General features: G+C 49.6%; 1 protein-coding gene and 1 long non-coding RNA gene across 2 annotated transcripts; one reads left to right on the top strand and one right to left on the bottom strand.

Annotated features, from left to right (window-relative positions):
* Window positions 1-441: 441 nt before the first annotated feature.
* Window positions 442-18,793, top strand: NLRC3 (NLR family, CARD domain containing 3). Its single transcript, XM_006757865.2, has 19 exons — window positions 442-511; window positions 1,356-1,414; window positions 1,697-1,898; window positions 2,057-3,806; window positions 5,017-5,103; window positions 6,436-6,519; window positions 6,979-7,062; window positions 9,135-9,218; window positions 9,934-10,017; window positions 10,651-10,734; window positions 11,401-11,484; window positions 11,996-12,079; window positions 12,675-12,758; window positions 13,245-13,328; window positions 15,347-15,430; window positions 15,889-15,972; window positions 17,121-17,204; window positions 17,611-17,694; window positions 18,211-18,793. The coding sequence occupies exons 3-19, from the start codon at window positions 1,721-1,723 to the stop codon at window positions 18,299-18,301; spliced, it is 3,198 nt and encodes a 1,065-aa protein (XP_006757928.1). The 5' UTR covers window positions 442-511; window positions 1,356-1,414; window positions 1,697-1,720; the 3' UTR covers window positions 18,302-18,793.
* Window positions 13,801-16,836, bottom strand: LOC107182143. Its single transcript, XR_001512872.1, has 3 exons — window positions 16,351-16,836; window positions 14,418-14,527; window positions 13,801-13,897 (listed from the first exon to the last, which is right to left on the bottom strand). It is a non-coding gene; the product is annotated as an uncharacterized LOC107182143 (long non-coding RNA).
* Window positions 18,794-21,913: the final 3,120 nt, after the last annotated feature.

Genomic DNA, 21,913 nt, shown 5'->3' with positions numbered 1-21,913 from the left:
GAACAGCCAGAAGGACTCAGAAGTATGAGTGGCCTAGCCCTGGCCTATTTCTAATGTTCCCAGATTAGTTCATCTACCTCAAATTGGTTACACTCAACTCTCCAACACCACTATGAACCAAATGGCTGGGAAATGCTATTTTCCTTGTTGCTACACTTTGTTTAGCATTTTCCAGGTGAAAAGGTTCATCCTAGTTAAAATACCTGGAACCCCAATGCAAATTCAAGGTTGGGGAGCATGCTGGGGTCTTGGGGCTGTAGGCAACAAATCCTCCTTTTAAGTGAATAACATTGAGGCCCAGAGAACACAGGGCTGGAAGGCATAGTTGGACCTGGTTTAATGAGCTGCTACACCCAAAGCAGTAGGTGTGGCTTCTGCCCAGCCCTGAGTCCTGTTTTCTCTTCTAGACCCATGGAGGAGGGATGGCCAACCCCCACGTCCTGAGTTCCTAAGGCCCTGCTGGAGGAGCTGCCGTGGGTGGGCCATGGGCTGGACATCCTGCCCGCTACAGGTGAGAAGAGGGGTGAGATGGAGGTGGCTCTGGGTCCTCAAGTATCTACCTTAGCTGTGGGAGGGATACACAGGGGGGTGGGAGGTGGGAAGTGGGAGGTGGGGGGCAGATACACAGAGGAAAAGGAATGTGAGTGGGTGGGACTCAGACATGGTTTGCCTCTTAGCACCTCTGCGTCACTATCCCAGCAGAAACAGTGCTGCCTGTGGGTCAGGAGCCCCTGCTCTTCCAGGAGACCCCAGGAAACAGAGTAAGAAACGTAGCTATACCACTGCTCTGAGAACCAGCTTTCCCTTCTCTTTAGACTCCTCCATTTTTTTCTTTGTTTCTTTTTTAATCACTAGACTTTCGTTATTAGGGCAGTTTTAGGTTTACAGACAAATTGAGAGAAAGATTAAGTACAGAGATTTCCATATACCCCCTGCCCCCTATGTGCACCCTCCCCCACTGTGGACATCCCCACCAGAGTGGCACTTTTTACAGCAGGTGAACCTACACTGACACGTCATTATCACCCCGAGTCCATGGGTTACGTGAGGGTTCACCCTTGGTGCTGTGCGTTCCCTACGCTTGGACAAAGGTATAATGACGTGAACTCACCACCATAGTATATCACTCAGAGTAGATTCGCGGCCCTAAAAATTCTCTGTGCTCCACCCACTCATCCCTCCCTCCTCACCCCAAGCCCCTGGCAACCACTGATCTTTTCACTGTTTCCATAGTTTTGCCTTTTCCAGAATAACACAGAGTTGAAGTCATACAGTATGTAGCCTTTCCAGATTGGCTTCTTTCATTCTTCCCTTCTTGTGAGTGGACCTACTCATAACCGCATTGCCATTTCCAGGTTACAAATGACACCCCGGCACAGAGGGCTCAGGCAGACTGCCCAGTGTCACACAACCAGTAAGTGGTGGAGCTCATACTCAAGCTTGGGCCTGGGTTCTTATCCATTTGGTCCCCTGCATCTGATCAATGCTTGTGGCATTAGGAATTATTCTCAGCATCCAGGAACAACCAGCCCCTCCAACCTCCTCCTCGAGGTCAGACTGTGGGCCACTAGCTGGGAGAGGAGAAAGGGTGGGTCCCCAAAGGGTGAGTCCCCACACATCCTTGGAGGCTCCTTACCTGTCCCAGGCTGCTGGGCAGGGAGACAGCAGGCAGCAGGTTCAGGCTTTCTCTTCACAGCTCCTGGCAGCAATCCCGGACTCCATGAGGAAGCAGGAGATGCGGATGGGCGGGGAGGCTGGCCAGGGCCATGGTGCTGGCTCCCCGGCAGAGCAGGTGAAAGCCCTCATGGACCTGCTGGCCGGAAAAGGCTGTCAGGGCTCCCAGGCCCCACAGACCCTTGACAGGACACCCGACTCTCCACGGGGGCCTCATGGCAATGGTAGGCAGATGGAGGGGTGTCCCTAAGCCTTTCCCCCTCTTTTCCTTTCATCCCCCCCAACCCCGATTCTACCTCCTGCCCCTGCCTTTCATCTGCCTCGCCGCTTTCCTTCTTTACACCCGCCCTCCCCAACCCTGAGCTCTGACCTCCATCCACAGACTCGCGGACACAGAGACACCAAGAGGCCCTTCTTAGCAGGGCAGGAGGCAGCCTGGAGCTGGGAGGCCCCTCACCCAGGCTGACCAACCTCCTGCTAGTGGAAGGCCTGATGGACTTGCAGCTGAAGGAACATGACTTCACGCAGGTGGAGGCCACCCGTGGAGCCTGGCGCTCAGCCAAGACCATCGCCCTGAACAGGCTCTTCCTGCCTCTGTCGCGGGTGTCCATCCCGCCCCGCATCTCCATCACCATTGGGGTGGCTGGTGTGGGCAAGACCACCCTGGTGAGGCACTTCGTCTGCCTCTGGGCCCGGGGGCAGATTGGCAAGGACTTCTCCCTGGTGCTGCCTTTGACGTTCCGGGATCTCAACACCCATGAAAAGCTGTCCGCAGACAGACTCATTCGCTCCATCTTTCCACACATCGGGGAGTCTGGCCTGGAAGTGGCAGCCCTGGCCAAAGTGCTCCTCATCCTGGATGGCCTGGATGAGTGTAAGACTCCTCTGGACTTCTCCAACACCGTGGCCTGCACGGACCCCAAGAAGGAGATACAGGTGGACCACCTGATCACCAACATCATCCGGGGCAACCTCTTCCCGGAAGTTTCTGTCTGGGTCACCTCCCGTCCCAGCGCAGCTGGCCAGATCCCAGGGGGCCTGGTGGACCGGATGACTGAGATCCGGGGCTTTAATGAAGAGGAGATCAAACTGTGTCTGGAGCAGATGTTCCCCGAGGACCAGGTCCTCTTGGACTGGGTCCTGAGCCAGGTTTGGGCCCACAGGGCCCTGTACCTGATGTGCACCGTCCCGGCCTTCTGCCGCCTGGCGGGGTTAGCCCTGGGCCACTTGTGCCGCCACAGGCAGGGGCCCCAGGACACAGAGCTGTGGCCTCCAAGGACACTGTGCGAGCTCTACTCTTGGTACTTCCGGATGGCCCTGGGCGGGGAGGGGCAGGAGAAGGGCCACGTGAGCCCTCGCATTGAGCAGCTGGCCCACGGTGGCCGCAGGATGGTGGGGACGCTGGGCCGGCTGGCCTTCCATGGGCTGGTCAAGAAGAAGTACGTGTTCTATGAGCCGGACCTGAAGGCGTTTGGTGTGGACCTTGCTCTGCTGCAGAGCACTGTGTGCAGCTACTTCCTGCAGCGGGAGGAGACCCTGGCCTCCTCGGCGGCCTACTGCTTCACCCACTTGTCTCTGCAGGAGTTCCTGGGGGCTGCGTACTACTACAGCGCGTCCAAGAGGGCCATCTTCGACCTCTTCACGGAGGGCGGTGTGTCCTGGCCTCGGCTGGGCTTCCTCACGCATTTCAGGAGTGCGGCCCAGCGGGCCATGCAGGCTGAGGACGGACGGCTGGATGTGTTCCTTCGCTTCCTCTGCGGCCTCTTGTCTCCAAGGGTCAATGACCTACTGGCAGGCTCCCTGTTGGCCCTGGGCGAGCAGCAGGGCTCCCGGGTGCAGGTGGCCCAGCTCCTGCAGGGCTGCCTACAGTCCAACACGGTGGTCTGTGCCCGGGCAGTCAATGTGCTGCACTGCTTGCACGAGCTGCAGCACACAGAGCTGGCCCGCAGTGTGGAGGAGGCCATGGAGAGCGGGGGCCTGGCCAGGCTGAGTGGCCCCCCGCACCGGGCTGCCCTGGCCTACCTTCTGCAGGTGTCAGATGCCTGCGCCCAGGAGGCCAACCTGTCCCTGAGCCTCAGTCAGGGTGTCCTCCAGAGCCTGCTGCCCCAGCTGCTCTACTGCCAGAGTCTGAGGTGGGCACCAGGGTGGTGTGTGCAGGGGTGTTGGCAGAGGAGAGAGGAGAGGCCCTGGAAAGTACTTCCCCTCCACCAGCAGCCTCTGCGTCAGTGTTTGGGGGCTGCTGTAACAAAGGTCCACAGACTGGGTGGCTTAAAGCAATAGAAACGTTTTCTCTCACAGTTCTGGAGGCCGAGTCCAAATCCAAATTCAAGGTGTTGGCAGGGCTGTGCTCCCTCTGACACCTTCAGGGGAGGATCCTTCCTGCCTCTGTAGCCTGTGGTGTTGCTGGCTACCCATGGCTTATACATCCATCACTCCAATCTCCGCCTCTGTGGCCACACGGCTACCTTCTCCGTGTCTGTCTTCACGTAGGGTAGCAGTTCTCAACCTGTGGGTCGCGACCCCTTTGGCGGTCGAATGACCCTTTCACAGGGGTCGCCTAAGACCATCCTGCATATCAGATATTTACATTACGATTCATAACAGTAGCAACATTACAGTTATGAAGTAGCTACGAAAATAATGTTATGGTTGGATCACAACATGAGGAACTGTATTTAAAGGGCCAGAAGGTTGAGAACCACTGACATAGGGCTTTCCTCGCTTGTAAGGACATTAGTCCTATGGGATGACAGGCCCACCTCACTCCAGTGTGACCTCATCTTCTCTAATTACGTCTGCCACGGCCCTATTTCCAAATCAGGTCACACTCTTGAGCCACTGGGGGGTTAGAATGCCAAGATAGCTTTTGGGGAGACACTATTCAACCCATAACACCCTGTGAACCATCCCAGAGCTGACAGAAGCCACACCCACACTCTCCGCCCTCAGCCCACCTTCTGTCCACTGCTCCGGACCTTAATAGGGGCTGAGGGAAAGGCACCAGGGCCAGGGCCATTCAGGACCTGAGAGCAGCTTCCATGTCCTCAGAAGGAGGAGAACTAGCAGCAAGCATATCCCAGATGCACACGGATAGAAACCCCAGGGCTCATGCCCCTGACCCTCCCAGTTCACCTTAGCAGGAAAACTGTGAGCTCGGTGGGTGTGCTGTCCTAGGTCTCTGGGCCATATGGTGGGAGCTACACTGGAATGGAGAAAGGGGGAGGATGCTAGCTTGGGTGCCTGAGCTTAGTGCCCCCTTCTGCCTTCCTGTGTTAGCCAGGGACTTCATCACCCTGCCTATGGGAGGTGGTACCACTCACAGTGGCTGTTCCTCCCGACCAGGCTGGACACCAATCAGTTCCAGGACCCTGTGATGGAGCTGCTGGGCAGTGTGCTGAGTGGAAAGGACTGTCGCATTCAGAGAATCAGGTAACGCTGACCCAGGAGACTCCGCCAGGGCACCCACGTGTCTCTCTGGGACTGAGGGCTCCTTCCCCATCCTCCTTTCTGCTCAACTAGCTGGTGGTACTTTCAAAGAGAGGCGTCTGAAGCATGCAGCAGCTTGTTTCCGCCCATTCCAGAGAGTTCCAGGGCTCAGGTGCTCATCTGTAAGAAGAGAGGAAGGATAGGGTGAGGAGCAGAGGCTATTTCTCCAAACACTATGTGTACTGGCATGGCACCAGGCCCAGTTTTCTCAGTTTGCCCTCAAATAGTGTTCTGGGCACAGGATTCTATCTTTAAATAAAATATAATTTTTAAAAAAATTTAAATTAAAAACGTTAGAGCCTGGTTGTCCTGACATGCCAAGGTTGTGGGTTCAATCCACAGTCAGGGCATATACAAGAATCAAGCAATGAATGCATAAATAAGTGGAACAACAAATCAACGTTTCTCTCTCCCCCCCCCACCCCATTCTTCTCTTTCTTACAAATCAATAAAAAAGATTTAAAAATTTAAACATTGCATCTTTAATGTAATTAGATTAAAGTTTATATGCTGATCGCAGGACTGATCTACGTGCTTATAACATCTCTTCTGTAATAATTTCCAAGTTTGAGTAACACTCTTGTTTGTACTTCAAATGATTCCATGACCTAAGGGTAGCTTTCAGAGAATTAGGGAGGTGGGTTTGGAGAACAGGACCCAAGAATAATTTTTTATTCTCACACAAGGCTTTGGGTTCTGAAATAATTTATATCTGAGGAAATGAAAATGTGGAATGAGTCAGGAGCAAAACAATTATTGAGGACAGTGGTTAGAGTAGTAGGCTCCGTGTGATCTCATACACACACCTCTGTGCCTAAGGAGGGTAAAATCAGTTCATTAGAGCTGTGAGTGCTTGAAATTGGCCGTGGTGGGAGTATTTACACCATGGAAATTGGCCAATGTTACAAATCAGGGTTTTTGTATTTTGGTTTTTCCTGAGAGCCAGTTTTCTAGCACACCACTATCTGGGGTCCATGTTGTAGACTTCTGTAACCGCCTACCCTCATTCCTGTGCTATGTGGCAGTTGTTGTGCTAAATTCTGATCAAACTTCCCTGGGACCCTTTGCCAAGGTGCAGGTCTGTCTGCCTACTCTAGCCCTACCTTGCTTGGCTCAGAGGCTTTTGTGGGCCTGGCATTCTGTTCCAGGGCTCACCTGATCTCTGCCTCTGTCCTGGCCCTGATGATGCTGGTGAGGCTGAGGGGTTTGGATCATGAGCCTGAAGCTGATATTTATAGACTTGCCATAACCACTCTTCTCCCTCTCCTTGGGCAGCTTGGCTGAGAACCAGATCAGTAACAAGGGGGCCAAAGCTCTGGCCAGATCCCTCCTTGTCAACAGAAGTCTGACTTCTCTAGAGTAAGTACACCACCAAAGGCCAGTCTTTCCCCATAGGGACAGGGAGCACTTGTGCGACATGTTGTGAAGTCCCTTTGACCAGTCTCTCCCATGGGTGGACTGGAAGAATAGCTGAGCAAACAGTGTCACAGCTCCTGCTCAGCTATTCAGACTCGCCCAGGAAGCACCAAAATTTCAGGCCTGAACTTGGAGTTATCATTCTCCTCTCCGTCCTTGGCTCAAGTCCACTAGTGCATCAGGTCCTATTTTCTTCTGCCCATCACATGGGGCACCTTCAGAAACTCCTTCCTTGTTTGCCTACATAAACATCTCTGTCCCACTTGCACCAAACGTGAAATCCTAAACCCTGATAACATTCTGGTCAAGAAGCATAGGTTTAAAGGTCCATGTAACTTCTGCTCCTCCTTCCCTCCCTGGGCACTGGATGAAAGAGAATGGTTTGTTTCTCTCTTCCGCCAGCCTCCGCTGTAACTCAATCGGACCTCAAGGGGCCAAGGCGTTGGCAGATGCTCTGAAGATTAATCGCACCCTGGCCTCTCTGAGGTACGTGTTACCTGCTTACGCTTGAAAACTTTCCCTTCAGGAGGTGATTGAAAATGTGGGTATCAGACACCAGCTTCCACCCAGGGGGTACCACAGGATCTTGTATCCTAAGCAAGTTTCCAAGTTCCAGCTACTCCCTGGTTATTGTGCTTGTGTTTACGGCCTGAGCAAGGAATGGAGGAGAAGGGTAGAGATATGTAGAGGTGGAGGAGCAAAATAATCTATGAGGAAAACCTCTTGTCCTCCATTGAATGAGAAATCCCCAAGATCATGGTGTCAGAATGTCCCCCTGAGATGTTTTCCAAGACATTGAAAGCCCATCTTTCAGAAGATTCTTATAGTTTGGTGTGGTTTGCTGTGCTCCTTTTAGGAGCCAGTCGTTGTATCCATCCTAAGTTGAGTGTGTACCACCATTTTGTTTTGTTTTTATTTATTTGTTTGTTTATGCTTCAGTTATAAATTCTAAAATTAAAAATGATAAGACTTGAATTTATCCTAAGAATTCGTTGCTTCTCAATTGGTGCATCACAATACGGCTTATTTTCTAGAAGAACGTCTTTCGTAGGGACCAATTTCAGTGTACTGTGGTCTGTGTAAACACCTTGTATAGTAGATCTTCTGAGGAACAATTCCACATCGGAAACCTTTTTGTTGTTGTTAATCCTCACCTGAGGATATTTTTTCTCATTGCTTTTCAGAGAGAGCAGAAGGGAGGGAGGGAGAGAAACATCGATGTGAGTGAGACACATCAACCGGTTGCCTCCTGCATATGCCCCAACTCAGGACAGGGAGCTAACCTGCAACCCAGGTACATGCCCTTGATCCAGAGTCAAACCAGCACCCCTTTGGAGTGCAGCCCTATGCAACCACTTAGCAACATCGGCCAGGGGGAACCTATTTTTTATTAGTTTAATGAAGATAGCATTTCGGTGGGCGTCTGAGTTGATTCAGCTGCTCTTGTTTTGACCATGGCTAATCCATGTTCTTTTCACCAGGCAACTTTATGTCTCTTCTATTTTCTTAGGAGAAGCTTCATTTTCTTTACTTTTGAATTCTTTATTTATCTTTATTCTGGCTGTGTGGTCGCCTGACCCATGTCTCTCCTTACCATGGTGGCTACCTCTCCCTCATTTTCTTATATTGAGGTGAGGTTCCCACAAAATTCACCATTTTGAAGTGTGCAGTTCAATGGCACGTAATACATTCACAATTGTGTAACTGTCACCTCTATCTAGTTCTAAAATATTTTCAGCACCCCAAAAGAAGACCCTGTGCCCATTAGCAGTCACTTCCCATTCTCCCCTCCCTTCAACAACCACCAATCTGCTTTCTGTGCAATGGATTTGCCTATTCTGGATATTTCATATAAATGGAAGCATACAATAAGACCTTTCATGTCTGTCTTCTTGCACTTAAGATGTTTTCAAGGTTCATCCACATTTTAGCATGCATCAGTAGTTCATTCCATTTTCTGGCCAAATAATATTCATCCGTTAATGGACATTTGGGTTGTTTTCAACCTTTGGCCATGTAAATAATGGTGCTGTACACATTTGTGAACAGTATTTGAATAACTGTTTTTAATTCTATTGGGTAGATGCCTAGGAGTAGAATCTGCTGGTCACATGGTAACTCTAGGTTTAACCTTTTGAGGAACCACCAGTCTGTTTTCTACAGTCGCCACACCATCTTACATTCCCACCAGCAATGGATGAGGGTTCCGATTTCTCTACATCTTCGCCAACCCTGGGGTCCTATGACTTTTAGGCATAATTGGGATTACCGATGACCTAGCTGTTGTTATCCGAACACCATGGGCAACTTGTCCCCAGTCAGCAGGCTAGTGCTTAGAGACCCAGAGGGAAACTCAAGTCCAGAGCAGCAGAGGGAGAGGCCAATTGTTGCCCAGTTCCTGTGTGGTGTGCACTGAGGGCATAGAGTGGTTAAAGCCCCGTCACTGAGCTTAGCTGCTGCCCTCCCTTGAGCATTGGTGACACTGTGGTGGGACTCAGGCCACCGTTGGATGCCCTTGTGTGCTCCATTGGTGACGCGCCTCTTCCTTGCCTCCACAGCCTCCAGAGTAACAGGATCAGGGACGATGGTGCCAAGTTCATGGCTGAGGCTTTGGCAGCCAACCGGACGCTCTCCGTGATGCAGTGAGTGGACATGCTGGCCATCAGAAAGTCTCCTTTGTGCTCTCTCATCTTCTCCTCCAAGGACCTCTCTGCCTGTGTTTTGCAAGGAGGGATGGATGGGCAAGGCCCTGAGGCCTTCTGACCTGTCTGGATGGCCCCTGGAAAACTTGACGTCCATTGCTTTTCCAGAGAACAGGTGTTGGGCAAAAAATTAAAAATAAAACCTCCTGCCAATCCAGAAAACCCTCTCCACAAATGTGAGGCAGAACAAAACAGCTTTATTATTTGAATTAACACTCAACTGGACTGTAATGTACATCAGAGGCAACCTGCTGATGAGATTGCAAAGACAGAAATAAATCTCACCCTTTTCCATAGCCAACAGACACAACCCATTACATACATGTTTCCAAGATAAACAACTTGTCCTCAAGTAAGAGAACTGGACAGCAGTGTTTGTCACACATAGTTTATCCTAAATTAGCCTGGTAGTTGGGATAGCCATCTGTGTTTGTTCACTGCCTTTAGCCAAAGGAAAGTTAAAACTTTCTATCTTCATGACAAGAAGGCTCTTACAACTTGGAGTCTGTGCTATCTTCCTTGATGTGTACATTTCAAAGAGATGACTGGCACTCAGCACTCCATTGTCTCTGACCTCTCACCTTGAGTCAGAGTATTCTTGGCCTGGGAATAGCTGGGACCAGCTTTGCTAAAGGACCCCTCTCCTCTCTCACAGCCTGCAGAAGAATACCATCGGGCCCATGGGAGCCCAGCACATGGCAGATGCCCTGAAGCAGAACAGGAGTCTGAAGGAGCTCATGTGAGAAATGCAGAAAGGCCAATTGGTATCCTCAGGGTCTAACACAATGCCCAGCTTATCGTAAATATTTGTGAGCATGGGGATGGATGGATGGATGGATGGATGGATGGATGGATGGATGGATGGATGGGTGTCAGACTGGTAGTTGAGTGGATGGATGGGTGGATGGATGAATGGGTAAGTGTGTGAGTGGATGGATGAATAAATGTGTAGGTGCAGAACAACTGGCTTTGGACCCCAAAGCACTGGACCAGGAGAATGGAGATCCAGAGTCACAGACTGAGTGAGCCACAACTGTCTCAGGCTCACATGTACTGCCTTCTCAGCCAGCAAAAGAAAATGACATTTCCTAGCCACCTTCACATAACATATCACAAATACCTCTCATTAAAGAGTTGGTCTTGCCTCCTGGCCCCTACTCCCCTGCCAGGGAGCCAAGGACTTTGTTACCTTCATCTCTTACAAGTAGCAGGAGGTCACTTCCAGAGGCCACTGGCCAACCAGCCTCAAGCAGGAGAGACTGAACTGGCACCTTGAGACAACAGAAGCAGCCCCTCCTAGACCCTGATCTCTGGGCCCCACCCTGCCCAGCTGCTCCAGGAGGCCGGCTCACCAGTGTCCCGTCTCTTACAGGTTCTCCAGTAACAGCATTGGCGATGGAGGTGCCAAGGCCCTGGCTGAGGCCCTGAAGGTGAACCAGGGCCTGGAGACTCTGGAGTGAGTCTGCCTGACCACCCTCCAGGGGTGGCTGTGGGCAGAGGGGAACTCCCTTCCCCCCTTGTCCCCCTCAGGTTTCCTATCCAGTAGGTGGGTGGGTCCTGGAGGAGGGCCACTTCCCTGCCAGAACCCAACCAACCCCCAACCCTGGGCATGCTATGATCTCAGTGTCTCTCCCTCCAGGCCTACCCCACCTGTTTCACCCTACCACACCAGCTCCATTTCCCTGGACAGTACGGGTTGGTGTTTTCAGGGTGACAACAAGCACTGAAAGCCTTTTAAAGTTAGCCCTTTAGTTTAGTAGCTAAAGAAAGGGTCAGCAGCACTGGCCTTGGTGGGGGTTGGGGAACTTGGCAATGCTCCCACACTGGGGAGACTCAACTGTGCCCTGGGGGCTGCAGACACAGTGCATGCCCCATCTCTGAGGCCATTTGGAGCCACCAAACCAAAGCAGAGTCAAACTCTGGGGCTGGTTGTGCTATTCCCACCTGCCCTGACCTAGCTGGGGTTGGACTGTGAGGGATGAGAGAGGAAAGAGGGATGATGTGTGGCACCTGCCTCAGGTGTCCCCTAACTCCCTGGCGAGCTTAGTGTTTCAGCTGGACTGATGGCTCCCTCCGAGTCCCGAGACAGCCACGCCAAATGTGCCCTCTCTTCTGTCTTCAGCCTGCAGAGCAATTCCATCAGTGACACCGGAGTGGCAGCGCTGATGGGTGCCCTCTGCGCCAACCGAGCCCTCCTCAGCCTCAAGTAAGTCCCAGCCTCCCTCTCCAACCAGGTATCCCTTTGGTCAGGGGGTCCAAAGGGACTTGGAAGGAAAGGCCGGAGTTGGGAAGCCCACATTACCCCTGTGACGACCTCTGGTTGGGCAGTTTGGTTCTGGGGCTGGCATCCTGCACTCTACCTTGCTCTTGGGAGGGCAGGGGCAGCGGTGGCCCCCAGCTGGCCAGCTCTGTTGCTCCCTGCCCATATACACATCCTTTAGGCACCCAAGCACCCATGCCTGCCCCTCACAGCTCTGAGGTCCTACTGTCTTATCCTCTTCCTCCTAGACTGTCCTACTGGTAGGTCCTAAAGGGGAGACACTTGGCTGCCTAGCCACCAGAACCTGGGCTCGCTGGAGGCACACACCACATGCTCGCTCAGGAAGTCCGGGTCCCACATGAGGTTTCTCTGGTTCTAAAAGCCTGAACACCTGGGCTTGTCTCCCCCAGAGGCCTCATCTGCCTGGTCAGCAGCTCAGGGTTTTCTCTTTCTTCAGCCTTCGAGAAAACTCCATCAGCCCAGAGGGAGCCCAGGATCTGGCTCGAGCTCTCTGCACCAACAGCACCCTGAAGAACCTGGAGTACGTGAGGGGGCGGGGGGGGGGTAGGGCTGTGCTTCCTCAGGCTCCTTTATGCCAGGGCCCCACCTATGCAAAGCCCAGAGACTGATGGGCCAGGCCCCGGTCACTCTTGCCATTATAAAAGGCTGAAGAAGGACCTGGCTGGGAGGAGGTAGCCAGGACACCTGACCCCTGGTGGCGACTCAGACACAAGTCCCCCATGGTCCTGTCATAAATTACATGAGGATGAAGTAGTGGCAACTCTCTGGCCCTCAGCCCTTTGCTATGGATGAGCATGTGGAAGGGGCCACGTCGTGGGGGCAGCACAGTATAGGAATCAGGAGTGAGTCCTCTGCCACCTCCTGGTGCGTGATCTGTCATGGAATCTCACTGAGCTGAGCTTGGGCCCACTCCCCCTGGGGGTGTCAGATTTGTTACAACAGTCCAGGGCACGTGCCTGGCACATGCAAGTGCTCCATAGGCGTGAGCTAGGCTATCCTAGTGGGCACGATGTAGACCTTGGGTTGGGGGAGGGTGGTCTGGATTCCCTGGGGAGCAAGGACAGGGGACATCATGGTCGGCTTCTGCTCACTTGCCCCTGTTCCTCTCCTCCCAGCCTGACAGCCAACCTCCTCCATGACCAGGGTGCCCAGGCCATCGCAATGGCAGTGAGAGAAAATCACACCCTCATGTCCCTTCAGTGAGTCCTCGGGGCCCCTACCTACCCTGTCCTCTGCCCAGAGCTGCAGGGCTCCCCCAAACCAGTTGATGCAGGAGACCAATTCCAGCTCTGGGGATCTCCCACATGGTCTCTGGGGCCTCCAGCAGGCTGCAGGTGGTCACTTGCAGGGCCACCAGCCCTGCCCCCTGCTCTACTTCCTGAGATTGCTCCACGGAGAGACCAATGGGGTTGGAGGTGGGTAACCACAGCAGGGACCATCTGGAGTCTTTATTTGAGCCTGTCCCTGTACCCACCCCTAACCAGAGAGTAAATGTTGACTCCTTGGGACTAAGGCTGAGGAGGGTTGTGGGAGCTCTGCCCATCAGTGGTCCCTCTAGAGCACACCCCGCAGGGACTCCATCCCCTGGCGTCAGATTCTCCTGGGAGAAGCCTGCTCTTTCTGGAGCCCAGGACCTCCTGGACTCTGCCTTGGGCCACGTAGTCATGTGGTCCGTGTCTGCCTAGCCTGCAGTGGAACTTCATCCAGGCCGGCGCCGCCAAGGCCCTGGGACAAGCACTACAGTTCAACAAGAGCCTGATCAGCCTCGAGTAAGTGGGGATTCCACGGGGGCAGGGGCATCTGAAACCTCATTGCCCACCAAGCACAGGGCTCACGCACTCAGCACACAGCCTCCTCTGTCCTAAGGCTAGCAGGCATGTTTCCATCCTCATCTGCTTTAAAAAACATATAATAGCTTTATTGAGGTATATAATTCTCTGGTTTCTAGTCTATTCACAGTTGTGCAACACAACAACTAAATTTAGAACATTTCTATCACCCTCTAAGAAAACCCAGATCCATCAGTGGTCACTTCCCCTTCTGCCCTATCTCGCTATGGATTTACCTATTCGTGACATTTCTATAAGTGAAATGATACAATATGTGGTCTTTCATGACTGGCAACTTTCATTTAATATGTTTTCAAGGTTCATCCACATTGTGGCATGTGTCAGCACTTCATTCCTTTTCATGGCTGAATAGTATTCCACTGTATGGATAAGACTTTCATCTGTTGCTGGACATTTGGGTTGTTTCCACGTTTTGGTTATGAATAATGCTGCTGTGAACATCCATGTACATGTTTCTGTGTATGCTTTCAGTCCTCTTGTGTATACACCTGGGAATGGAATTGCTGGGTCAAATGGTAACCTTTTGAGTTTCATCTCCTTTTGATGCTGACTACTTCTCTCTCAGCTTCCAGGATATCCCATCTCTGGCTAGTTCTGTTTGACTCTGAAATACTTGTGTTCCTCAGGGTTCTATCCCAGTCCACCTTCCCTTTAAGGTGCTCTCTCTCCTGGAAGCTCTCCTCCTCTCCCAGGCTTTCAAGTCCTTATGACCCCACAGCTATATCACAAACCTCTCTCCGGAGCTCCAGACCCGTGTATCTACTGCCCATTCCGCACCTCCCTTTGGGTGGCTCAGTGGTACTTTAGATTGCCGGAATGATCCCCCCACCACCACAAGCCTGCTTCTTGGTTCCCCATCTTATGACTAGAACCAGCCAACCAACTGTGAAAAGTAGAAACATCACCCTTGCCCTTTTCCAAGTCCTACTGATTCATTTCCAAGTCCTGTTGATTCTCTTCCCAGTGTCCCACCCCCATGGCCACTGTCCAGGCACCAGCATCACTCACCTGCATCACTGCAGCAGCCTCCACACCCAGTCCATCCACGGCTAGCCAGGATCTTTTCAAAATGCAAATCTGTCCCTGTCCTGGTGAGATGTTTCAATGGCTGCCCGGGCCTGCTGAGTGAAGTCCAACCTTTAGCATGGCTTCTAGGGCCCCCAAACATCCGCTTCCTTACTGTTTACTCAGCCTCGTCTCACTCTCAAGAGACTTGACTCAATGTCGTTGGGTTCTTTAGATATGCTAGGCCCCCTCCCCATCTCTTATCCTTTGGGTTTGGGTTTAGACCAGTGGTTCTCAACCTGTGGGTCGCGACCCCTTTGGTGGTCAAACAACCCTTTCACAGGGGTCGCCTAAGACCATCCTGCATATCAGATATTTACATTATGATTCATAACAGTGGCAACATTACAGTTATGAAGTAGCAACGAAAATAATTTTATGGTTGGGTCACAACATGTGGAACTGTATTTAAAGGGCCAGAAGGTTGAGAACCACTGGTTTAGACCTATTTCTCTTGGCAGCCTCTGGGACCACACTGCAGCCTGCTCTTAGCCTATAGTGACTGCTCCTGTCTCCTCACCTGAGTTCCAAAAAGGCGGAATTGGCCTTGCTAGTGCACACTATACACGCAAGCGTCTGTTAAATTATTACTGCAGCGAGCAAGAATGGCCTGGGGGCAGAGGGCCTGCAGTGTTCTGATTGGCTTCGAAAAGCACACTTTATCTCACCCATTTGTTGGCAATGCTTCCATGTGTCCCTTTTCTTGTTTGCTTCTGATGGTCCAGACCCCAGGTCCCTCTGCATGTTAATTAGGAGGCCATGGGGTGACCCTGAGAGTATAGTCTACACTGTGTGTGGTCTGAATTAGGTAGAAGGTCCAAGCTCAGCACGTCATGCTAGAGAGCTGGCCCCGGCTCACCCTCTGTGTTCAGTTTACAGGAGAACGCCATCGGGGACGAAGGCGCCTGTGCAGTGGCCAGTGCGCTGAAGGCAAACACAGCCCTCACTGCTCTCTAGTAAGTCCTGATGCGCACAGCAGTCCAGGAAGCCAGCCCTTCACCATCCTTTCATATGGAAAACCATTTTCGTTTCCCAGTCTAGGAAGCTGTGTTTAATTTTCCTAATATCAGCAACCAGGCAGGAGAAGGGATGCCTAGCGCATTCTTGCTCCTGCAGTTGTAACAAGATTTAGGGGTACAGGCAGTGTTCTCCTGCAAACTCTCCAGGAGACTACCTCTATTTCCTGTATCCGTAGTACCTAGATATGTCCCAAGCACAAACAGTGCAGGGAGGATATGCAGTATCCTTTGGACAGACCACAGCCAATTTTTAGTGCTATTTTGTCATTTTCAACCCAAAGTCAAGGGTGGTGAAAATGAGGGTGCCTGTGAATGGAAGCTGGGCCCCGGGGAGGTATGAGGGCTGGAGAGCCCAGCCTGTCTGGCCTGACTACGTTGACAGCATCTCCTCTTAGTCTCCAGGTGGCCTCCATTGGTGCGCCGGGGGCTCAGGCACTGGGGGAGGCCCTGGCTGTGAACAGAACCTTGGAGATTCTCGAGTAAGTATTCCAGCCTCCGGCTAAAGTCTCTTGCCCAAATAAACCAAACTGTTGATTCAACAGTTGTGCAACACAACAACTAAATTGTTGATACTTTTTTTCTCCTCCATATCTATTCATTTGAATCAACCCACTCACTTGATATGCTGGGTCCCGTGGTTTCCAGACAGTACAGTGACCTCACCCAAGGATATCTCCCCCTCTCCTCCCCATTGATTTTTAGAAAGTGGGAGGGAGTGTGAAAAGGGAGGTCTTATAAATATCAATTTGTAAGAAATTCACAAAGCAATTAAATATCAAGCATGCCCAGCTTCCCCATTCCTACTTCACCCCTTCTCCCAGAGAGTCACTATTGTTGGGCCTCCTTTTCTTGAGTACCTGCTTTTCTTGGTCTTGCCCGGGCTGAACATGTTCCAAGATCTTGTTTAGGGATCCCTGGGGTGGTCTGTGTCCACTCATCTTGGTCTTTGAGATCCAGGAGTTTGCGGCCTCAAGCTCTGTGGGGCTTTCAGGCATGTCCAGGTCACCCCTGCTCCCGGGGTTCTGGGATGCTGAGCAGACAGGGCCTGCTGGATGGAGTGCTGCCTCTCCTGTCAGCCCAGCTCTTCCTTGGGAATGTAAAAGGAGAATGAAGGCACCAACACACCCCCAAGTTGGGCTGGCTCACCCCTCCTGTGTGTCCTGCTTGCTCCCCAAAGCCAAACTCCATTTTGGCTTGAGAGTAAGGAAGGAGCAACCTAACTCCCCATGGTTGCTGAGTCCACACTGCCTCTCACCAGTAGCCCATACTCATCTGAAGAAATAGCATTTTCACCTCTCAGCCATCACGGTGCCTTACATTGCCTGTCTTTTCTTTCTTTCTTTTTAAACCCTCACCCAAGGATATGTCCTCCCTCCCCTCCCCATTGATTTTTAGAAAGTGGGAGTGGGAAAAGGGAGAGAGGTGAGAGAGGGGGAGAAACATTGATGTGAAAGAGACATCGATTGGATGCCTCCCACATGTGCTCCAACTGGGGCCGGGATGAACCTGCAACCCATGTATGTGCCCTTGATGGGGAATCAAACCTACAACCCTTCAGTGCACAGGCCAATGCTCTAACTATTGAGAACACTGGCCAGGGCCATTGCCTGTCTTTTTTTTTTTACAGTTTAAGGGGAAACGCCATTGGGGTGGCTGGAGCCAAAGCCCTGGCAAATGCTCTGAAGGTCAACTCAAGCCTCCGAAGACTCAAGTGAGTGGTTGCCGAGCCCTATCTGCACCCCAGAGCAGAGGATTTCTATGCTGGAACCTCCCCAGGGGATAAGATGCTCTTGATTTCCTCTGTAGCTGCTTCCTTCTGACTGTTCTGGTTACTATAGTCTATATTATGGACGAGTTTGGTCATTTTGTCTAGCATAGGTCAGAGGTAAATCACTTAACATCAGCATTTTTGGTTTTATAATCTCCATGGCACTAAGACGGTACAACCTGGCTCCTCATAAACTCGTCTCAGGATTAAATGCCCACCCTGCTGTTGCTATGGCACCTGTGGACAAACCAGTGCCAGAATTATCCCACAGGATAATGCAGTGCTGCTTTCAGAGGTGTGTTCTGCCCTGACCGGCTCACTCTGATGTCTCCATCTTTTCTCTGCCTAGTCTTCAAGAGAATTCCTTGGGGATGGATGGGATGATATGCATTGCCACCGCACTGTCTGGAAACCATGGGATCCAGCATATCAAGTGAGTGGGGTTCGGCAGTCTCTGCCCTTTCCTGCCATTCTCACCCTTAGAACTGTTCCCAGGTCAGGCTCTACCTTCTGCCTGATTTTCAGAGCCAGCGGACTCCCAGGCCTCTCAGCAGCTCTGAGGAAAAACTCAATTTAAAAGAAAGCCATTCAGAGCCTTGTCCATGGGAGAGATCCTAGAAGCACAAGGGTTTCACCCAGAGCTCTGCATCTTATGTACTGACCTTCTGCTCTTTACCAAAGAGAAACTGTAGCCTCTAGCCCAGCGGTTCTCAACCTGTGGGTTGACCCTTTCACATGGGTTGCCTAAGACCATCGGAAAACACATATATAATTACATACTGTTTTTGTGATTAATGACTATGCTTTCATTATGTTCAATTTGTAACAATGAAATTGGGGGTCACCACCACATGAGGAACTGTATTAAAGGGTCGCAGCATTAGGAAGGTTAAGAACCACTGCTCTAGCCCTTCAGCCATTTTCTCAATTTGTCCTAATCTTTCTCTAGTCTCCAGGGAAATCACATTGGGGAATCAGGTGCCAGAATGATCTCGGAAGCTATTAAGACAAATGCTCCCTCATGCACTGTTGAAATGTGAGCAAAGCAAGTTCCTGGCGGACCGGGCAGGAGGATGGGCAGAGATGCAGCTGGAAGCCTTTAAACAAAAGGACCATTTTCCGGGTGATTTCCTGTTATCTGGGAATGAGGCTGACCTGCACCAGAGCTGGTAAACTGCAGAGGCAGGAAAGGTGCTGCCAAAGGAGGTCGCGAGCACCTCTTCTGGTCCAGGGCCAGTCTAGGCAGGGGTGAGATGGACACTCTGGTCTGGGACAGAGGAAAGGGTCTTCCACTGAGGGACCCAGGACTTACACCTTAAAGCTCAGGAAGTAAGAAGCTGGCCTGAGTTTATTCAAACCCTGAGGTCTTCATGTGCCCCCAACTTTTAAAAAATTATTACTACCTTTTCCCACTCATCTGGTTAAAAGGGAGTGGAAATGAGTTACCATATTCCAGTGAACTGAGTACCAATTTGGCATTGTTGACAGAGAGGATCTTTCTTTTCTCAAGAAGAAAGTTTTAGGGGTATGATCCTTAGTTTTTGCCATTTTTTAAATCCATCACAAAATCTCTCACAGGCATGGATTATGTCTGACATATGTTATTTGGAGTCTGGCACACTAGTTAGCTATAGCACGTTCAATAATGTTATTCTTAATAATAATGTTATTATTATTGGGCTTCCCATTATTATTACTCTGACTACCTTCCCTCTGAAGGCAAGGCAAGCTGAGTTTCCATGTGGCATAGATTCCCTCAGATGTCTGTCTGTGATGAAAGGAAAAGATCCCAAATGGACACCATAGCTCTCATCAATTAAATAACCAAGGGAAATGCTTACAAAGATTATAAAGTAATTATCATTTTAAAATTTGGACAGGAAGCACTATTATTCCTAATGCTTCTTTAAAAATGAGCATTCAGGCAAGAATCAATGGATACTGAAAGCCAATTGAGGAAGATATTCACATAGTCTCAAAACATCACCCACAAAGAGTTACCTAAAAGGTATCTTACAGAAATTTTACAAATGTTGCCTTAACAAAGCGATTAAAGTTAATGTCACCAATAATGGGACAAATGGACATCAGGGGCCCTGATGTGATGCACTGAGAAGGACATATTGCTGATGTAGTATTTTTGCCAAAAAGGTTTACCTGAATCTAATCATGAAGGAATAATCCGACAAAATGAGAATTGAGGAGCATTCTGCAAAAAAAGGAAAAAAATAGCCTGACCTTTTAAAAAAAGTCAATGTCATGAAAAATAAAAAAGACTTGGGACTGTTTTAAATTGAAGGAGATTCAAGAGACATAACAACTTAAGATCTTTGACTGGATCCTAGACTGGAGGGGGGAAAAACCAACCCTAAAGAACATTATTTGGAAACTGGGCACATTTGAACATGGGTCATGTGTAGTATTTATTGGAGTACTCTTTAAAAAGCTATTTTTGCTGGGTATTGACAGTTTTTTCTTTCAGTACTTTTAAGATGTTATATACTTACTGTCTTTTGGTTTGCACTGTTTCTGGCTGAATTGCGAACTCATCAGAACAAGAGTTGCAGTAGCTAATGTTGAAGCAAACTGTGCTATGCAGGAACCTAGCACTGGAGAAACTTCAGGGGCCAAAGCAGTGGAGAAAAAGCGTGCTCTTCATGGACTTCAAGAGCAAGCCACACTATAATTGGAAGGAAAGCCCCAACTTTCTCCAAAGTCTCTCAAGCACCCTCTACTGGCAACACTTAACATCTTGCTGGCTGATAAAGGAGAAATATTACAAAAAATAGCACGGTTACAACAGAGCAGGCCAAAAGGTGAATTTGGAGTTGAGGCAATAAATTGATACCAGCACAGTGGGATGTCCTGTTTTTCATTCTGGACAGTTCCTATTGCTATGTCTTCAGGATCAGTAATGTTTTCTTCTGCAGTATCTGACTGCTCTTAATCTCAGTTTGTTTGGTTTCATCTCATTTTGTTACTCTCTGGAAGTTCTGTTTGAGGCTTACTTTATATCTTCCATGTCTGTCCTTAATATACATGCTTTCCTCTACCACCTGAATATACGGAATATAGTTATAACTGTTAAGAATGTTCTTTTCTACTAATTCTATCAGCTATCATTTATGGGTTATTTCTTGATTTTTCTCATTATGCCTGATAATTTTTTTACAGTGAAAAAAAATTTATATTTAGAACTAGAGGCCTGATGCATGAAATTCATGCATGGGTAGAGTCCCTAGGCCTGGCTGGCAATCAGAGCCAATCTGTGGGGCAACTGGTGGGGCGATCAGGGGCCCCTGCTGGCACCTGCCTTGGCTGGCCTGGGGCCTGTAGGCTGGGGGCAGCTTTGCATATTAGACTTTTATTATATAGGATTAGGGAGCTGGACTCAGTTTAGGTGATCTCAATTTTGTTGGCAACACCCAAAGTCAGGAGCCAGTCAAACATATGCCTTCTTCCCTCCATCAAGCCCAATCAGGTGTTGACCTTGGCAACATCAATGTCATAGAGCTTCTTCACAGCCTGTTTGATCTGGTACTTGCTGACATTGATGTCCACAGTGAACACAGTGTATTGTCGTCTTCAATCTTCTTCATGATTGGCTCCATAGTAAGAACTTGATGACGACATAGCGGTCAAGCTTGTTTCTCCCCAGGGTGCTCTTCCGAGGCTATCTGGCTGCCTTTGGAGCCGCAGTGTCTTCATGCCTGGTAATTTTTTTTATTGAACACCAGAAATTGGGATTTTATCTTTCTAGGTGCTGATTTTATATTTCTTAAAATATTCTTGAGCTTTATTCTGGTGCACAATTACTTAGAAACACTTGGATCCTTTCAAAATTTGCTTTTAAGCTTTTTTAGCCAGAGTCAGCCATCCTTCATTCTAGGGTTACTTTGGCCCATCTTCTGAGAAAATGCCTCAATATTATAGGTACTCTACCTAATGCCCAAGTCAAGAAAACAGTTTGACACTATAGAAATAGACACTATAGAAATCCAGGTGTAAAAAATTGTGAAATCAACCTTAGCCTTCTTACCCCAAATAGTAGCTTCTACACAACTGGCTTTCTAGTAGGTATGTTTTCAATATAAAGTATGAATTTAAGCAGAATGGCTCCTAATGTAGACTTCGCTGCACAAATTTTTCTCTCTCTCTGATTCAACTCCTCCCATTTCACAAGCTAGTTTCTTTCAGCTAAAAAACATGTTTCCCTCACATACATACAAACAGAAAACAAAATAAAATCCAGAATCAAAAGCCTCTAAATTGTACAAATGATTAATAGTCCAACACTGATTCCTAAAACAATTCCTTGTGTGCAGTCCTCCAAAATGTTCTTTGACCTTGCTTTTCTCACCCAGCTCTGTCTTCTCTTTTCACTATGATCATCGCTTTCTGAACAGTCATCAGTACTCACTGTGTTGGCTTTAAAATCCAACCTCTCCTGCTATCTCACTTCTCCTGGCTGAAGCCCCTGATTTCCTAATTTCCAAAGTCCACTATTTATTGCTTAATCATTTTAGAGAGTATCTATTGACTTTCTATTATGGGAAATGGCACTTGTACATACATCACATTATGCCCCCACTTTTTCTTCTTCCTCCTTCCAATATAGTTATAGTATGATTTGGTTGAATCATTATTTAGTG

This window comes from Myotis davidii, unplaced genomic scaffold (assembly GCF_000327345.1).
Source record: "Myotis davidii unplaced genomic scaffold, ASM32734v1 scaffold555, whole genome shotgun sequence".
Classification (NCBI taxonomy): Eukaryota; Metazoa; Chordata; class Mammalia; order Chiroptera; family Vespertilionidae; genus Myotis; species Myotis davidii.
This window is presented reverse-complemented; position numbering and strand designations above follow the sequence as displayed.